This window comes from Fulvia fulva, chromosome 3, assembly GCF_020509005.1.
Source record: "Fulvia fulva chromosome 3, complete sequence".
NCBI classification, from domain to species: Eukaryota; Fungi; Ascomycota; class Dothideomycetes; order Mycosphaerellales; family Mycosphaerellaceae; genus Fulvia; species Fulvia fulva.
In genome coordinates, this window is record NC_063014.1 from 1,204,644 (window position 1) to 1,220,637 (window position 15,994).

Genomic DNA, 15,994 nt, shown 5'->3' on the forward strand with positions numbered 1-15,994 from the left:
TCTAGGCCTCTTTTACTTTCTTCGTCTTTCGTTTTATATAGCAATTATACTATACCCTTTATATCTATACTTCGTACCTATATTCTTACTTTTACTCTTATATCTTATAGGCTAGGCTCTCGCCCTAACAATAGCTAAAGAGAGAAGAGAGTCTAAGAACGAGGCCTATACTTAAAGGCCGAGGTGTCGGGCGTCGGCATCGGGCCGAGCTTAGTTATCGGGGTCACGTGACCCGGGGTCACGTGATCAGATTCGAATCCTTCACTTACGGAGCGGCCGTGACCAAGTGGTATAGTTCTTAGTAAAAGTGGCCCGCTCAGTAGTATAGCCCGCTCGGTAGTGAAGTACGTTATATATATCACTATATATAAGCGCTTCGTTATTACCTAATATACTGTTTTGTTTAAAACGTAGCGGTTTAACGCGACGATCGAGGAAGCCGAGTGCACTAGGTGTTTATGCTAGCGTTCTATATATAGTATTGCTTAAAGTCGTTGTTCGGCTCGGAGAGATATCCACCCCGTAGCGCAAAGCCCTAGCTACTCACAGCGCTGCGCTGTTCGAGTTTTAACCAATCAAAAGTGTCGCTATCTACATCGCTAAGGCGGAGATACATACAGCACGGGCGCAATCTTTCAACATTCACCGACCGCGACGCAATTGGTATTCGAATGCATGTAATTATCGCTCGGCAGCCCCTACACTCACCCGCCTATCGTGGCCCTCCGCAAGCTTCGGGACGACGGCGGGTTCGTTTCGGGTGCCTTCGCTCAATGAAGCACACTATGCGGCTGCGTGCTAGGTACCCGTGGACCATGATGCGCATAGTGTGAGGTAGCGAGGCGTAGGAGTGGTGATGTTTTGGCTGGCAAATACGTAGGTAGTGGTTCTAACGAGAAAGAGTCTGTGGACGCGAGAAGTCCCAAGCGAAAGGAAAGCACGTGGCGGGTGTGGCCCGAGCTTGCAAGGATCAAACACGTGCTAGGATCGTTGCGGATTCCCGGTGGAGTTCTACTCTCCCACGCGCTCTCCACGACAAGATGATGCGGGGTGAGTTTGGCTGGGACGTCTTCCAGAAACATGTCGTTCTTCCTCGTGCTGAGCAATGGCTGCATCCCGAGCAGGAGACGTATCCAACAGGGATGACGACAGCCAGACCACCGCTCGTGATCCGGACGGCAAATTGGCTACAGCAGGCAAAAAACGAACCAGAACAGGCTGCTTGAACTGTCGGCGAAAACGACGGAAATGTGAGGGGACTATTCTCTCTCTACATCATGTATGGGCCTAACCATGAACCAGGTGACGAAATAAAGCCGACTTGCGAGGGCTGCCAGGCGCGGAAGGAGACCTGCGAATGGGGCGTCAGGGTTACATTTCGTCCTGAAAATGCTCAAACGATGGGACCTGAACATCCATCGATGCGTCTGGCGTTGGCATGTGCCCGGGGTCAAGGCTTCCAGGTTGGCCTCATCAAGATGCTTCAAGAAGACCGCTGAGCCTAACGGACGTCCTAGATCATCAACGTGACGAAGGAGGTCATCCGAGACTACTTTGAAGAGACCGCCCATGATGAAGTGGATGAGATGCGGGTGTCTGATGTTCCTTCGAGGCATCATCGTCCATCGACACGTGGATCTGTGTCTACACAGCCGTCTCATACATTTCAGTCACCTGTGGCAAAGCAGGCTCATGTCGTCAATCAGCCCATACCAGTCGTCATCGAGCCGGAACAGTATCACAATGAGCACGCTGCCCAGACGCCCTTCCTCCCGGAGGATCTGTTCTTGTCGCCGCAATACAGTGATTCTGCATTCGAAGACGGCATCTTCCTTCCTGGGTCAGAATACCAACAGTTACATGCTGCTCTGCGGAGCCGCATCATTGATACCGCCCGGTCGACTGCGCCCTCGAGGCTCGCAACTCCAGAGCCTGCCGACGAGAGGCCCAGTTTGCAGCGCTCAGACACTGCGGAGACCGAAGACGAAGAATCTCGAGCTCTTGCTCACTTGAGTGCCGAAGAAGAGTACTTCCTCTGGCAGAACTACATCGATGAGGCTGCACCCTGGATGGATAAGTTCGACATCAATCGGCACTTTGAACTGGTCCTTCCCATGCTCGCGAAGCATCATCCGCATCTACGATACTCCTGCCTCGCATTGTCTGCACGACAGCTAGAACGTAAGTCACAGATCAACGACAACTCACGCAGCCTGGCCCTCTACCAGCACGCCATCCACCTGCTGTCTCCTTTGCTGCACCAGAGGACATCAGTCGTGTTGGCATCATGCGTTGTACTTTGTGTTCTCGAGATGATGAGCTGCTCGCCAAAAGCTTGGAGACGACATCTGGATGGCTGTGCTGCACTTATCCAGGCACTGGGCATGAACGGCAGCAGCGGTGGGCTAGACGAGGCACTATTCTGGTGCTTTGCTCGCATGGACATTTGTGGGAGTCTAATATCTTCTGAGAAGACTCTAATCCCTATGGACAAGTGGATCGGGCCTGGTGAGCTTCTGACCGACTACACCTTGTTGCTGAATCGAAACAGCATGTTCGACATGTATGCCAACCGAATGGTATACCTGTGTGGCCGAGTTGTGGACCTGCTTTGTTCTTCCGGGAAATGGGAGCAGCGACATCATCACACGACCCATGCTATGGACGGTAACGACTATCTGCAGCAGTGGTCCCGCCTGTTCGAGGTTCTGGAACAATGGTATCTGGACCGACCAGAAGAGATGAAGCCACTACTGACGATCAACTCTCCCTCCGGTGCACTCGGAGCTGCAAGTCCCTTCCAGACGCTGCTGTACGGGAATGGACCCGGTGTCTCTGGGAACCAGATGTACCATACAGCGGCTTTGCTCATGCTCAAGTTCAAGCCATCGCATGTGCAGTTTGCAAAGAAGCCTCATTCGATACTGTGGCATGCTCGCATGATATGCGCGATTTCGATCTCGAACAGTCACCATGGCTGCTGGACGAACAGTGTCCAGCCTTTATGGATCGCAGGGCAACATATGAGCCACCCGAGCGAGCATCGAGCGATATTGAGCATATACGAACGTATTGAGCGCGAGACTGGCTGGGCGACGAAGTGGCGTGCTGATGATCTGAGGGAGTATTGGGGCGAGTGCGAGGACTGAAGTGATTTGGCGTCATCGGGGTTCTTCGTGCGAAGAATCACGACATCTTCGACACTGATGCCACGACAGTATTGGCGCGTCTTGACGCGTCTTGCCACGCGCCGCTTTCTGAGTCGCGTTCCATTCATTGCACGACGCTGAGAAAGTTCAAAATCGAGATGGCCGCAATCGTGTCAATGAATCATACCGATGTGAATCGTCGAGTCCTCCGAGGTGTGCTTAGCAGCCTTTCAAAAATGCCTGCTGTGTCCGCGTTGAAGCTGCTGGAGCTTGCTGACCAAGGTGAGCCGGCCACATAGCATTGCACCACTGCGTGACTGACAGGGAGCGGCAGACCTGATGGACTGCGTCTCCCAAAAGTCCGTGACCTTAGCCATGCAAACACGTCACAGCCTTGGGAGCGATTCGGCATCATTGTTGGACAGTCTTCGAGGCGCAACGACGCAGCAAGCCAAGGACAAAGAGCAGCTTATTGCATAATGCATTACTACCCGTATGCGCGAGCATATGGAGTCTTCTGAAAGTTCCCAATCAGAGTCTGAAGCCTATGGGGAGGACGAGTTCTACTTTGCACCTGGGTCCGTACCGCAACGTGGTCGAAAGCGCAAAGCCGATGAGGTCGTGGACCTCACAGACACTTCCGGTCTCGAGGCAGTAACAACACAAGAGCCAGCGAAACCTCCAAAGCAGCAGAAGACCTCCACCAGCACTGCTCCACTTCGTCGCCCTACCCGTCTGGACGCATGGTATAGCCACCGGACTTCAACAGAGGAAAACTGGAATAAGCTGACTCCTCAAATGAAGCGCAATCTCTCAAACGTAGGCTACATCCAGGAGACCGAAGCCGGCATGTTTGCTCCAGAACCTTGCAGGCGTTGCCGGTACATGTCGCTCACCAACATAAACAAAGCTGGCGGTCCTGCGAGCGAGAGGTTAGTGTGCATGGTCTATAAGCCTGAAGTCGCAAAGCAGTGTACCAAAGCTCAGGGGCAAAACTGGAGGAGCTGTAGCTCTTGCTGGAGTAAAGGAGCAAGTTGCTGCTTTGTGCGCGATGCGCAGGATTAGGTCATCGATGCAGAACTTACCGCATACTTGTGTGTGTGTGTGTGTGTGTGTGTGTGTGTGTGTGTGTGTGTGTTACCTTCGCCGTCAAATGCCCCTCCCCTGTACAACTGAACGTTCACCCCTAGAACTCCTCGGCAACTGCCAAGGTGGCATGCGCAATGTTGGTGGAGGAGGGAGCCGAGCTATAGCAGAAGAAGAGAAGACCCGTGAAAAGGAACTGCGCCTAGTGTGTCGTCCCTGTGGGTAATGCGCGACGCCAATATGGAAAACATGAAACGCCATGCCTTGCCCGCAGCCTACACCCACTTCAGTCCCCACGTTCTATTACAGGTTCCTAGTTTGAACTCGTTCTATTGTCTCGGTAAGCGATACCTGTGTGGGTTTTAGGAGGATGGGAACGTCTGTGTACTCTCTAGAGCGACTCGTGTACAATGGCAACATCATCCCAACCCTCGTTTCTCGCTTGGATTTTCATGCTCTCGAGTACTCGGCCTTTCGCATTCTTATCTCTGACTTCCGTCCCAACGAATGCTCCGTGGGTGCTCTCGAAGTGGAATGGCTTGAGGGCTTGCCACATCTTGAGAATCTCTTTCGGTGGTAGTGGTATCATGTTTGGCATGGACCACATGAAGGCATACGAAGTCGTGCCTGGCGGTCGGTCGACGTGATATAAAGCGGACTGCATGGTCAGACGAATACTGATGGAGGGTCGTTGAGGTGAAGCTTACCGGGACTGTGACTAGAGTATCTGCAACAAACAACTTCCTGTCCCAGAGTAGACATAAGCTGCCGGGGAAGTGACCGCCGGTCTGTGAGAATACTTAGTCCTGATAGTGACATGAATAAAGCAGAACACTCACCTTGATGGCAACGACATCGTTCACGATCTCCTTGCTAACGTCCGTGAACAGCTTCCGTCTACCCTCAGGATCTGGCTGATTGACCCACTCCTCATCATCCTTTGCAAAGTATACAGGACGGTCGAACGTCTTCACCCAATCAAGATGTGTTATGTAGTAGTGAGGATGCGAGATAACAATGGCTTTCAAGCCTCCCTTCGACATGATGAAGTCCACAGTCTCCTGGTCCAGACACGCGAGACAGTCCCAGAGTACGTTGCCGGCCGATGTCTTCAGAAGTATACACCTTTGACCAATGGCGAATTTGGGCTCGGTGCAAATGGAAGTCATCGGTGGCTCGATATCGTCCTGCTTGAATGTGTTCCGGTACTTGCCACGCATCTGGGCGAGACTTGTCCATGACTGACCGGTAGGTGGGACGAATTGGCGAGGGTCCTGTCTATAGTCAGGCTGTGTTGGAACATGTCGTTTGCCAGTCAAGCGATCTCACATCGCAAATGCGGCATGCTTTCAATGGTGGATCGGCTGGCACATCGAACTGTGTCCCGCAAGCCGCGCAGATCAGAAGGTCTTCTCTTGTCTGCATTGCTGCTTGTCTCGAAATGAAGCAGGTTGAGATCCGATATTCTTCAAGCTGGACGTGGTGATGTTGTCATTGCCCGACGTTGGCCGTGCCATGATGCCGAAGAGGAGTCATGGTAAGCATCGCTTCACCCACTTCCGCCCACTCTTGGGACCAAGAACCAGCGAGACTGTACGCTGGGCATCGGGACCTAGTGTGTTTGTCGAAAACGATGTCGACGATGACAATGTGGACGATGTACAATGTTGATGAGAACTTGATGGTTCACCCATCGAACATTGATGGCCACCCCAATCTGGTTTAGTGAGCACTCTACGCGTTTCGCGTCACCCTCGTTCCGCAAGGTCCACCACCATCACACTAACAAACAACACGACCTTCACCCAACAAAATGGCAGACCAAACACCCGCACCAGACCACGCAGCGCCCTCCGTCCCCAACTCACCACTCCCCAAGCGCACCAAATACACAGAAGCAGCCCCAAGCTTAACAGTAGCCTGTACGTCCCCTCCCCCTCCCCCTCCCACCTCATCGACAGCCACAACCACTAACGCGCTCAGCAATCCTCAACGACCAACCCCCCACACCCACACCCGACTCCCTCCCCAACCCCCTCTCCGAAATGTCCACAACAACCACCAACAACGCCACCGCCCTCCCCTCCATGCCCTCAATCCCCGCCATGCCGCCCATGTCCTTCGAACCACCTCCACCAGCCCTGCAAATCAAACGCCTCTCGCCCTCCGCAAAGCTCCCCACGCGCGGCTCCGAGTACGCAGCCGGCTACGACCTCTACGCCTCCAAGGAAGCTGTGGTGCCCGCCCGTGGAAAGGTGCTAGTGGATACAGACATCAGTATTGCGGTGCCGGCGGGGACGTATGGACGTGTTGCGCCACGGAGTGGGCTGGCGAGCAAGTTTAGTATTGATGTGGGAGCGGGTGTGATTGATGCGGATTACAGAGGGCCGGTGAAAGTGTTGCTGTTTAACCTCAGTGATGTGGATTTTGAGGTGAAGGTGGGGGAGAGGGTTGCGCAGTTGATTGTGGAGAGGGTGAGTGCGATGATCCTATCCACGAGGCGCTTTCTTGCGCGTGGTACTATGGTTGCCATTGTGAGAGCTCTATTCGCTGACTAGAGCTATCAGATTTACACCCCCCAAGTGCTAGAGGTACAGGAACTCGAAACCACTGTCCGAGGCGCTGGTGGCTTCGGCTCGACGGGAGGGTTTGGTGGAGCGCTTCCTGCAATGGCTGCTCCAGCAGTGCCAGGTACTGCTCCGCTGCCATAAGATGAGTGGCATACACAAGAGGTGTGATCGTTCATACGGAAGCTGAAGGATCTCTCAATTGCTCCGCACGCTGTCCGATAGCTTGGTGGATGTTTGCGAGACTGGAGATGAGCCGCGCGCATCGCCGTGCTGGAGCAGCAGAGCGCTTCGTACCAGGCCACTCCGCGCTGCTGATGCAAATCTTTGCTACTGCTGCGCCCACGAGTTGAGATGCTCAACCTGCGGCGGACTGGCACGACGCGCTTCGAAGACATACGAATATGTGACACGATACTGTGCGTTGGAGAGACATGCTCAGCGCTCCAGCATTACGAGAGAAATGAAAAATTCCCCACGAGAACACATGACTTTCAAGACCCTCCCCTTATCCCGTATAACACTACGACTGCGTCGGCATATTAACACTAGCCCTCGTATTCGTCGCATCCTCACTCCTCCACAAACTCGTCACCGTCTTCTGCTGCGTATAAAACTGCAACCCACTCTTTCCATAAAACGTATTTGCACCTCCACCCGCGATACTCTTCTTGTTGCCCGTGAAGCTGAACACTGGCAACGGCACTGGGATAGGGACATTAATCCCAACTTGTCCGGCCTCGATCTCTTTCTGGAACTTGCCGGCGGTGGCGCCGTTGGAGGTGAAGATGGCGGTTCCGTTGCCGTATTCGTTGGCGTTGATGAGTTCGATGGCTTCGTCGAGGGTTTGGACGTTGAGGCAGACGAGGACGGGGCCGAAGATTTCTTCTTTGTAGCAGGTCATGTCTTTGGTTACGTTGGCGATGATGGTGGGGCCGACCTGGTCAGTATTGTTAGTGGATTGTGCTACAGGGGAGGCTGTGGATTAAGGTGCTTACCCAGTTGCCGTTGGGGTACTTCTCTGGCTTCTGGCCTCGTCCATCAAGGACAATGGTTGCGCCCTCCTTCTCGGCGCTGGCGATAAGGCTCTCGATTCTCTCCTTGGCTTGTGGTGAGATGACTGGACCGAGATCTGCGCCCTCTTCGAAACCACCGTTCATGCTGAGACCCTTTGCACGCTCGGCGATCTCTGGTGCCCAGTCCTTGGTCTCGCCAACGAAGACGAGGGTGGAAAGAGCCATGCATCGCTGGCCTGCTGCACCGAACGCAGCACCGGCAATGGCGTTGAGAGCCTGGTTCTTGTTGCAATCTGGAAGGACTGCGCAGTGGTTCTTGGCTCCCAGGTTGGCTTGCACACGCTTGCCGTTGGCGCTGCAGCGGCTGTAGATGTACTCACCAGCCTTGTTGGAGCCGACGAAGGAGACGGCCTTGATGCGTGGCTCGTCGATGATGAAGTCGACGGTCTTGGCTGAGCCGTGGATGATGTTGACAACGCCAGGTGGGAAGCCAGCCTTCTCAGCAAGCTCGGCGAGGATCATGCAAGCTCCTGGGTCACGCTCGGAAGGCTTGATGATGCAGGTGTTACCAGTGATGGTTGCAATTGGGATAGTCCAGAGTGGGATCATAGCCGGGAAGTTGAATGGGCAGATGGCAGCAACGACACCCAATGGCTCCCTGTACGAGCGGGTCTCCATGTCCTTTGCGACCTCGAGCACCTCGCCAGTGATCTGAGTCGTAATACCGCAAGCAGTCTCTGCGACTTGCAGACCACGCAGAACATCACCTTTGGCATCTGCAAAGGTCTTGCCCTGTTCCAGTGTAATGCTCGCCGCAAGACGGTCCCAGTGCTCACGAATGAGTGCCGTGTACTTGAACATGATCTGTTGTCTTGCCAGCACGCTCATTGCCTTCCATCCTGGAAACGCCTTCTGGGCGCTGTCCACGGCAGCCTTCAGCTCGGCATCTGTAGATTGTGGGACGCGAGTGACGAGGTTGTTGGTCGCTGGGTCGTGGAGGTCGATCCATTGCGTAGCGTCCGAGGCCACGAACTTGTTGTCGATGAAGTTCTGGGTGTTCAATGGCTGGTCAACCTTCTCGTGAGTCGTAGGGTATTGCTGCGGAGACGATGCTGCTGTAGTGGTAGCCGCAAGTTGCTGCGATGTGGCATGGAGCCTTCGCACGGCATTGGCAGTCTCGTTGCCGTTCTGCGGCATCTTGCTGACGACTCGTGAAGCTCTGGTGACAGTCGGTCGAAGGGTCAAGCTCTGCAGTGTGCGGCTCGAGATCGCGCGTCGAGCTGCCATCGTCAATATGAGCGGTATAACTCTCCAGAAGCTTTCTGAAAGCAATGTAGCTCAGGACGAGTCGGTATGTCTGCTCCAGTCCTGTTGATGTGCTCGCAGTCGTCTACCCAAAGAGACGCGAGAAAGGCGGAAAGAGAGCAATAGTGTACAAAGACCGAACGAGTCTCACATTCGAAAGCTGCAGTGTCAATGCGGCGGCTGTAGGCTGCCCTAAGCCGTGGCTACGGTATGCATTCTACCCGAGGGTCGGCGGCGAGATGGAGAGAGTTCAAGGATCTGGTGGGGATCTGCCCAGCAACGTCCAGTCGGCAAGCCTTTCCCTATCAAGACAACAAGTGCAGACATAGACGTATACAGCAACGATCGGGTAGCATGAGTCTTCATTCTCACAGATCACGGCAAAGCATGCTGTGTACTGTTCTTCCAATGCTTGCGGTGTCGCCCAATCCATTATACATACACTGTTACCACTATTGCAGCAGGAATCGCCGAGCTCTTTCTTACACACACGCTTAAAACTGCAGTACCAACCTCATGCCCGACATCACAGCCTGTCGATAACACCAAACTTCTCGACTTTCAGAAACGCTCAGAGTTCGCAACCTCAAGACAGAATCCCTATTCCTGCTTGCGTTGACCACCTTTCGCCGTCTGCTTGCCCGTCTGTTTTGTGCCAAGATGCATGAGAACCATGCTAACGTCCCTCGCCATCTCTCCAGCTCGCCTTGCTGCCTCTGCTGCGTGAATTGAGGCTTCAGCTGCGTTACGAGCGAGCTGCGATATGAGCTTCGTGGTGTCAGGATTCTTCAAATCCAGATCGCCAGATTGCAGCATATCGGCCACGTTCACCAGATCCTGACTGGCAGAAGTAGCAGCATCCTTGCCTTTCGACTTGGACTTGGATGCATTAATCATGTCTTGTAGAGGATTTTCTTGCGGTCTTTGGCTTATTAGCGAGTCCAATTTGGCTTCAAGCCGCTCCATGGCTGGTGCCATCGCTTCTACGGTTGCGCCGGTAATGATCTTGAATGCATGGCTGCCTTCATCCTCGGTGAGCTGCTCTGGAGGTGGGCTAGGCACTCTCATCACCGCGGTACTTGCTCCAGGTCCTGTATTGGAAGCTCCAGCAGTAGCTTGGGCTTCTGCTCCTCGGGCTGGGGTTGACGCTGGGAAGTTCGGCGAAGGCATTGATCGCCATGACTCTGCAGCCGGTGATCGATGGTCTGCCACGGTGGGAGACACTGGACCATATTGCTCTTCGATGGCTTGTTTTGATGCTTCGGCCGACTTTTTGCGCACCATCTCGTCGACATATGCTTCCTTAGCCGCCTCGATATCTGTGTCTCCAGCTTCTGATAGCTCGGAACCGCTCTCTGCTGAATTCGGTGCGCGCTTGGCCATCGGATGCTTGAGGGCAGAGCTCTTCGGTTTCTTTTGCCCATAGCTGCCGCTGTCGTCACGATCATCTGCTTGCTTTCTGCGCTTCGAAGCACGCTCAGCTTCCTCCAGGTCGGCCTGCTCAGCAGCGGCTGCCGACGTTATCGATGCCCGTCTACGTTTGTTACCGTCCACGGCTTCGCTGTTGCCACGGCTGAAGCTGCTACCAGATACACTGTCGTTCGTAACCTTGTCGTCTCTCTGACTGCCGTAGCCGCTGTCGATGGAGCCTTGAGTGGCACCGACACCAGGAGTCTTATCTTTGTCCTTCTTGGCTGCGCTGACCTTCTGTTGTTTGTTGGCGATCTGAACCTGCGGACTGCTTTTCTTGGAGTCTGCCTGCTTGTCGTCTTTTCCCTTTGTGTCTCGTAGCTTCCTCTTGGCTCGCCTGACATATTCTTGGAATTCTTCATTCTGCTTGGCAGTTGCTTCCTGGGTAAGGATAGCTTCCAGCAGAACGCGAAGCCGCATGTCTATCAATGCATCAAGGTAGATCTGGTTGACGGCTTGAGCAAGATCAGGCTTGCCCACATCACATGCTCGCTGCTTGGCGGCCTCAACCACCCGCTTCAGTTTCTCCCCATCATACTCGAAGTTTCTGCTCTCGGTCTGGCTGGTGCGCGGCTGGTCCTTTGCTTTGCGTGGAGGTGTCTTTTTGGCAGAGCCCTGGCCCGACTTCTGGTCGATCCTTTCACTGGCTGCTACCCTCTCTTTCACTTTTGCACGAAATTCTGAGGGGACAGCGTCGAAGTTGCCTTGGTTCTGGCCCGGGTTGGTGACGAGGTGCTGCCAATGGTCCAAGAGTCGTGCATCCCAGGTCTCGGCCCATTGGTCCATCAAGATGTCGTATGGCGATCCCTTTTCATGGCCTTTCCGTCGGCGCTTCGTGAAGCTGTCGCACTCGATCTGCCATTGCTGGACTTCGGTGTCACAAAACTCCTCGAGCTCGTCGCCTTGGGGCGTGGGCAGGTCGGGATATGAGAACTGGTCTGCAACATGGTCCCAGAACTTGCGGATGTCAGGATCCGGGAACTGTTCGTGAGTCTTGAGGAGGAATCGTAGCAGCGCGGTCTTGTAGTCGACGCTGTTTCTCGAGACGGGCATTTTGGCAGCGCTCGTTGGACTCGGTCGCGTGGGCACGCCGGCCGGTCTGCTGTCACCTTTCACAGGCGGGCTGCTGGTGAGACACAATGGTGTATTCAATGCATGCGAGATGCGCAGGTTCCAGCTATGGCATACTCTGCATTGTCGATGATTGGCGGGCCGGATGTGAATGTCGAAGGCGGAAGACGGTCGAGGGCTGGCATTCGTACTCCCTGCACATCGCTCTTGTCAGTCAGCCACTAGTTCTGGCTCTACTGCGGACTGCACTCCGCATTTTGGCGCAGACTCTCAAACAGTCTTTCGTAGCGCGTGCGACACGCGACGTGAACTGACCTGCTCTTGCATCGATATGACATGCACATGCAATGCTGTGATGCACCGAACAGTGATGGCCAGCACCACTTTTCACGCCCCGTAGGATACAAAACGTGTGAGTACTTACTCGATCTCTCCTCATCACAGCGTCATGTCTGCTTTTCGACCACTTTCCACCAGAACGGCCCGTCTTGTCCTGCAGCAAGAACACATTGTGACGACAGCATCCAAACGCTGTATATCATCCCATACTCTCCCTCAAGCTCTTTCCTACTCGAGCACATCAACCTCACTTCGTCCCCAAACCATCACAACGACTTCACCACAGCACAGACTCCAACACCTCACCCGCCACTTCACCAACATGGTATCCGACGACGCACGCCAGCACAACAACCAGGAGTTCCAGCTCTCCAACCTGTTCAATGTCGAGGACAAGGTCGCCCTCATCACTGGCGGTGGTTCAGGCATTGGCCTTATGGCCGTGCAGGCTTTGGCTGTGAACGGTGCCAAGGTTTACATCTGTGGCCGTACACAAGAGAAGCTCGACACTGTTGCGAAGACCTTCAGCCAGGACATCTCCGGCCAGATCATCCCTATCGTTGCCGACGTCTCGAAGAAGGCCGACGTAGCGACTCTCTACCAGGAGATCTCGCAGAAGGAGAAGCACCTTGACATCCTCATCAACAGTAAGTCGCCCACCACCTAGGCCTCTTGACGAAAGATCTGGCCACCTCTTCAATGGCATTGGAGCGAGGGGCGCTTCGATGCCCCACCTTAAGAAGTCGCTACGGTGCTGCTGTGGTAGCTATTGAGAGCTAACAATATTATAGACGCCGGCATCTCCACATCGACCTTCAACACCGAAGCTGGCAACGCCGAGGAGCTCAAGAAGGCTCTATTCGACAACGAAGATGCGACTTACGAGGACTGGGATGCTGTATACCGCACCAACGTCTCTCAGATCTACTTCATGACCACCTGCTTCCTACCACTACTTCAGAAGGCTTCCGAGAGCACCAAGGGCTGGTCAGCATCTGTGATCAACATCAGCTCTATCTCTGGTGAGTAGAAGATCCAACAGGGCATACAATCGTGGTGGAGCTCGCAGTGTCTCCAAGCTGCTTCGTCATCTCATACACACGATGATGCACACCACAGCAGACCCCGATGACGTTGTGCTGAGAGAGGCTGTTGGTTTTGCTGCGACTGTCCAGTCACTCATTTGATGCAATGTACTGACTTCTCAATCTTCTAGGCCAAGTCAAGACCTCCCAGCACCACCCACAATACAACGCTTCGAAGTGTGCTGCCATCCATCTCACACGCATGCTTGCCAACGAGATCCAAACCAACGGCCTCACAATCCGTGTCAACGACATCGCCCCAGGAGTCTTCCCATCAGAGATGACCGCAGGCGAGAGCGGCGAGAATCAGAAGTCGCACATCCCTAAGGAGCAGCACGAAGGCAAGACACCTGCTGCTCGCCCTGGCCACGACCGTGACATGGCTCAGTCGGTCCTGTTCGTTGCTGCTAACCAGTTCCTGAACGGCCAGAGCATCACTGTCGATGGAGGCTACACTTTGATGGCTGGCCGCTAATCGAGGCTGGATGGTCATCGATGACATGTACTTGTAACGAAGAAACGACCAAAATGGCCAAAATGGCATAAGGAGTGTAGCATAGCACTCTAGAAAGCGCGTAGCATAGCTTGAGGGCGTTTAATAAAAGAGTCGATCGCCGCACTGCTAGATAGCAACAGCAATTGCAACTTGCGTCGATCGCTTCGAGCACCTTGGACTTCGTTGCTTCAACGCCTCCCCTCGACGATATATCGATCGCTGTGGTGCAGTACTGCTTTTGTAGCACATAAGAGCTCGTTGTGTTCTTGCACAGGCGATCATGTTTTCTGTCGAGGATCCTTGCTCGCAGCTAATAGATGTCGATCAATTGCATCGCTGTACATTATCCACTTGAAGCACTCTGTACATCGCGTGTCAAAGTCGCGATCGTGATGATGCCCACGTGCTTCAACCGTTCGTCACCTGGATCTCTGCAAGCACAAGCTCCAAGCTCACTCCAAAGTTCAACTTCCCAGCTCCAGAGTTGAAACATTTCTCCCCCTACAACCTGTCCTCCTCCTCCCAACACCACAACCGCCACAAGTCCCCACCATGGCAGACACCAACTCACCCAACAAGAAACTGAAAGCAGACCACACCAACGGCTTAGAGCCCACCAACAACAACGACGACTCCCTCATCACCTCCACCGACCCCTCCCATCCCGCAAATTACATCTCCTCCCTCTGCCGCCAATTCTACACCCACGGCTGGGTCACCGGCACCGGCGGCGGCCTGTCCATCAAACATGGAAAGCACGTATACCTCGCGCCCTCGGGTGTGCAGAAAGAGCTCATGAGGCCTGAAGATATGTTTGTCATGGACCATGAGAGCGGGGAGTATCTGCGGCGGCCGAAGGTAAGACAATAATCCCAACACACAGTGTAGAGGGCGAGGTGGCTTTGAAGGTAAGTTGCTAAGGTAGGATTTCTTTCTATTACAGGCTCTCAAACCCTCCGCCTGCACACCCCTCTTCCTCTCCGCCTTTACGCAACGCGGCGCTACATGCTGCATTCATACCCATTCCCAATGGGCCGTCCTCATCACCCTAATCTGCGAAGCCGGCCTGCAGAACCACCCCGACGGCTCTAGCAGAGACTGCTTCGCAATCCGCGAAATCGAGCAGATCAAGGGAATCTCCCGCGGCGGTGTCGGATCTCAAGTCATTCTCGAGGGCGGACGTAAGGCAGGCAATTTGAGCTACTTTGATACCATGAAGATTCCGATTATTGAGAATACCGCGCATGAGGAGGATTTGAAGGATACGTTGGAGAAGGCTATGGTGGAGTGGCCGGAGACGTGTGCGGTGTTGGTTAGGAGACATGGACTGTATGTGTGGGGGAAGGATGTGGCGCAGGCGAAGACGCAGTGTGAGAGTTTGGATTATTTGTTTCAGTTGGCGGTGGAGATGCACAAGATGGGGTTGAAGTGGGTGTAGGTGCAACCCGTCGCTGGTATGCAAAGTGGCATGCGTCAGGCAAAGGGCAAACTTACACGCAGTCGTCTTCGGCGTGGCATACCATGTCAGCAGCTGTTGTAACTCACGCATCTACTTAGGACGCAAGGTTTCACGTAGGACAGACAGCTTCGTGCTAATCGTGGCTAAGAGTGTTACACCGCAGCTGCACTGCGCCAGCTGGACTACGCCTACCAATGTACAGCCTTTGAACACAAGCTGTTCAGCTTTCGTTTGACATCCGCTTCTCCTTATATCCTGCTCATTCGCGATCGTCGCGGCTTGTCACGCCATTAGAGACGAACTTGACACACCCCTGCTGCCAGTCAGCTGGGGAGAAGTCGATGGCACGAAGATCGATGATGACGGCATCTGCTGCTTCACCAGTAGACAAACGCGTGAGCCTCGATGGGCTGCTTCTGAGCGTGGCCAGGTCGAGAGCTTTAGGAGAGACACTCGCGACGCATCCGCAATGCGTTAGCTCTAGGGGAATGTTGCGAGCCCATGAAGCCAAGGGCAAGGTTCTAGACGGGGGCTACGAAGATGCCCGGCATGCCAGTACGAGGACCGCTCCGCCAAGCACCTATGCAATGCAATCACTCGACCGAAACGAGAGGGCCATCGTGTTCCAGCATAGCAGCAATGATCATTCGATGCAAAGCCGGAGGCGTCAAAGGTGGGCAGTGTGAGGTGCTGCTTCTGTTACGCCTTCTAGTCGTTGCAAAGCCCAAGACCATCATAGCCCACACCACTGTTCCTTGGCTTATGTGAGTATCCTATCGCTATTGTTGGCACAGCCCCCGTCATGCCTCACGATACCATTGATGTAAGCCTTATCAGTCCAATCTATGTGCAGGCGCCCAGCCGCCCAACGTTCCAGCATATATATCATGTCGGCAATTGTGATCGAAGATCCAGACATCCCAATGTTAAGATGTCTCCCCCTGATCCGAC

At 54.1% G+C, this 15,994-nt stretch overlaps 8 protein-coding genes across 8 annotated transcripts; 5 read left to right on the forward strand and 3 right to left on the reverse strand.

Moving 5' to 3' along the window:
• Positions 1–1,105: 1,105 nt before the first annotated feature.
• On the forward strand, positions 1,106–3,149 carry CLAFUR5_08001 (Transcription activator AMTR1; the record flags this gene model as incomplete). Its single annotated transcript, XM_047907149.1, has 3 exons — positions 1,106–1,250; positions 1,303–1,463; positions 1,518–3,149. The coding sequence occupies 3 exons, from the start codon at positions 1,106–1,108 to the stop codon at positions 3,147–3,149; spliced, it is 1,938 nt and encodes a 645-aa protein (XP_047759127.1).
• Positions 3,150–3,307: 158 nt separating this feature from the next.
• On the forward strand, positions 3,308–3,629 carry CLAFUR5_08002 (uncharacterized protein; the record flags this gene model as incomplete). The annotated part of the gene is made up of 2 exons (XM_047907150.1): positions 3,308–3,431; positions 3,484–3,629. 2 exons carry the CDS (start codon positions 3,308–3,310, stop codon positions 3,627–3,629), a joined length of 270 nt encoding a protein of 89 aa, XP_047759125.1.
• A 997-nt stretch (positions 3,630–4,626) lies between these two features.
• CLAFUR5_08003 (uncharacterized protein) lies at positions 4,627–5,660 on the reverse strand (the record flags this gene model as incomplete). Its single annotated transcript, XM_047907151.1, has 4 exons — positions 4,627–4,893; positions 4,943–5,023; positions 5,075–5,509; positions 5,565–5,660. The coding sequence occupies 4 exons, from the start codon at positions 5,658–5,660 to the stop codon at positions 4,627–4,629; spliced, it is 879 nt and encodes a 292-aa protein (XP_047759765.1).
• Positions 5,661–6,048: 388 nt separating this feature from the next.
• Positions 6,049–6,946, forward strand: CLAFUR5_08004 (putative deoxyuridine 5'-triphosphate nucleotidohydrolase; the record flags this gene model as incomplete). Its single annotated transcript, XM_047907152.1, has 3 exons — positions 6,049–6,157; positions 6,219–6,709; positions 6,803–6,946. 3 exons carry the CDS (start codon positions 6,049–6,051, stop codon positions 6,944–6,946), a joined length of 744 nt encoding a protein of 247 aa, XP_047759130.1.
• Positions 6,947–7,325: 379 nt separating this feature from the next.
• CLAFUR5_08005 (Methylmalonate-semialdehyde dehydrogenase [acylating], mitochondrial) lies at positions 7,326–9,105 on the reverse strand (the record flags this gene model as incomplete). Its single annotated transcript, XM_047907153.1, has 2 exons — positions 7,326–7,742; positions 7,801–9,105. The coding sequence occupies 2 exons, from the start codon at positions 9,103–9,105 to the stop codon at positions 7,326–7,328; spliced, it is 1,722 nt and encodes a 573-aa protein (XP_047759766.1).
• A 618-nt stretch (positions 9,106–9,723) lies between these two features.
• Positions 9,724–11,646, reverse strand: CLAFUR5_08006 (uncharacterized protein; the record flags this gene model as incomplete). Its single annotated transcript, XM_047907154.1, has 1 exon — positions 9,724–11,646. The coding sequence occupies one exon, from the start codon at positions 11,644–11,646 to the stop codon at positions 9,724–9,726; it is 1,923 nt and encodes a 640-aa protein (XP_047759128.1).
• A 679-nt stretch (positions 11,647–12,325) lies between these two features.
• On the forward strand, positions 12,326–13,563 carry CLAFUR5_08007 (Rhamnolipids biosynthesis 3-oxoacyl-[acyl-carrier-protein] reductase; the record flags this gene model as incomplete). The annotated part of the gene is made up of 3 exons (XM_047907155.1): positions 12,326–12,650; positions 12,795–13,025; positions 13,220–13,563. 3 exons carry the CDS (start codon positions 12,326–12,328, stop codon positions 13,561–13,563), a joined length of 900 nt encoding a protein of 299 aa, XP_047759129.1.
• A 573-nt stretch (positions 13,564–14,136) lies between these two features.
• CLAFUR5_08008 (Methylthioribulose-1-phosphate dehydratase) lies at positions 14,137–15,022 on the forward strand (the record flags this gene model as incomplete). Its single annotated transcript, XM_047907156.1, has 2 exons — positions 14,137–14,442; positions 14,528–15,022. 2 exons carry the CDS (start codon positions 14,137–14,139, stop codon positions 15,020–15,022), a joined length of 801 nt encoding a protein of 266 aa, XP_047759132.1.
• Between the last annotated feature and the right edge of the window lie 972 nt (positions 15,023–15,994).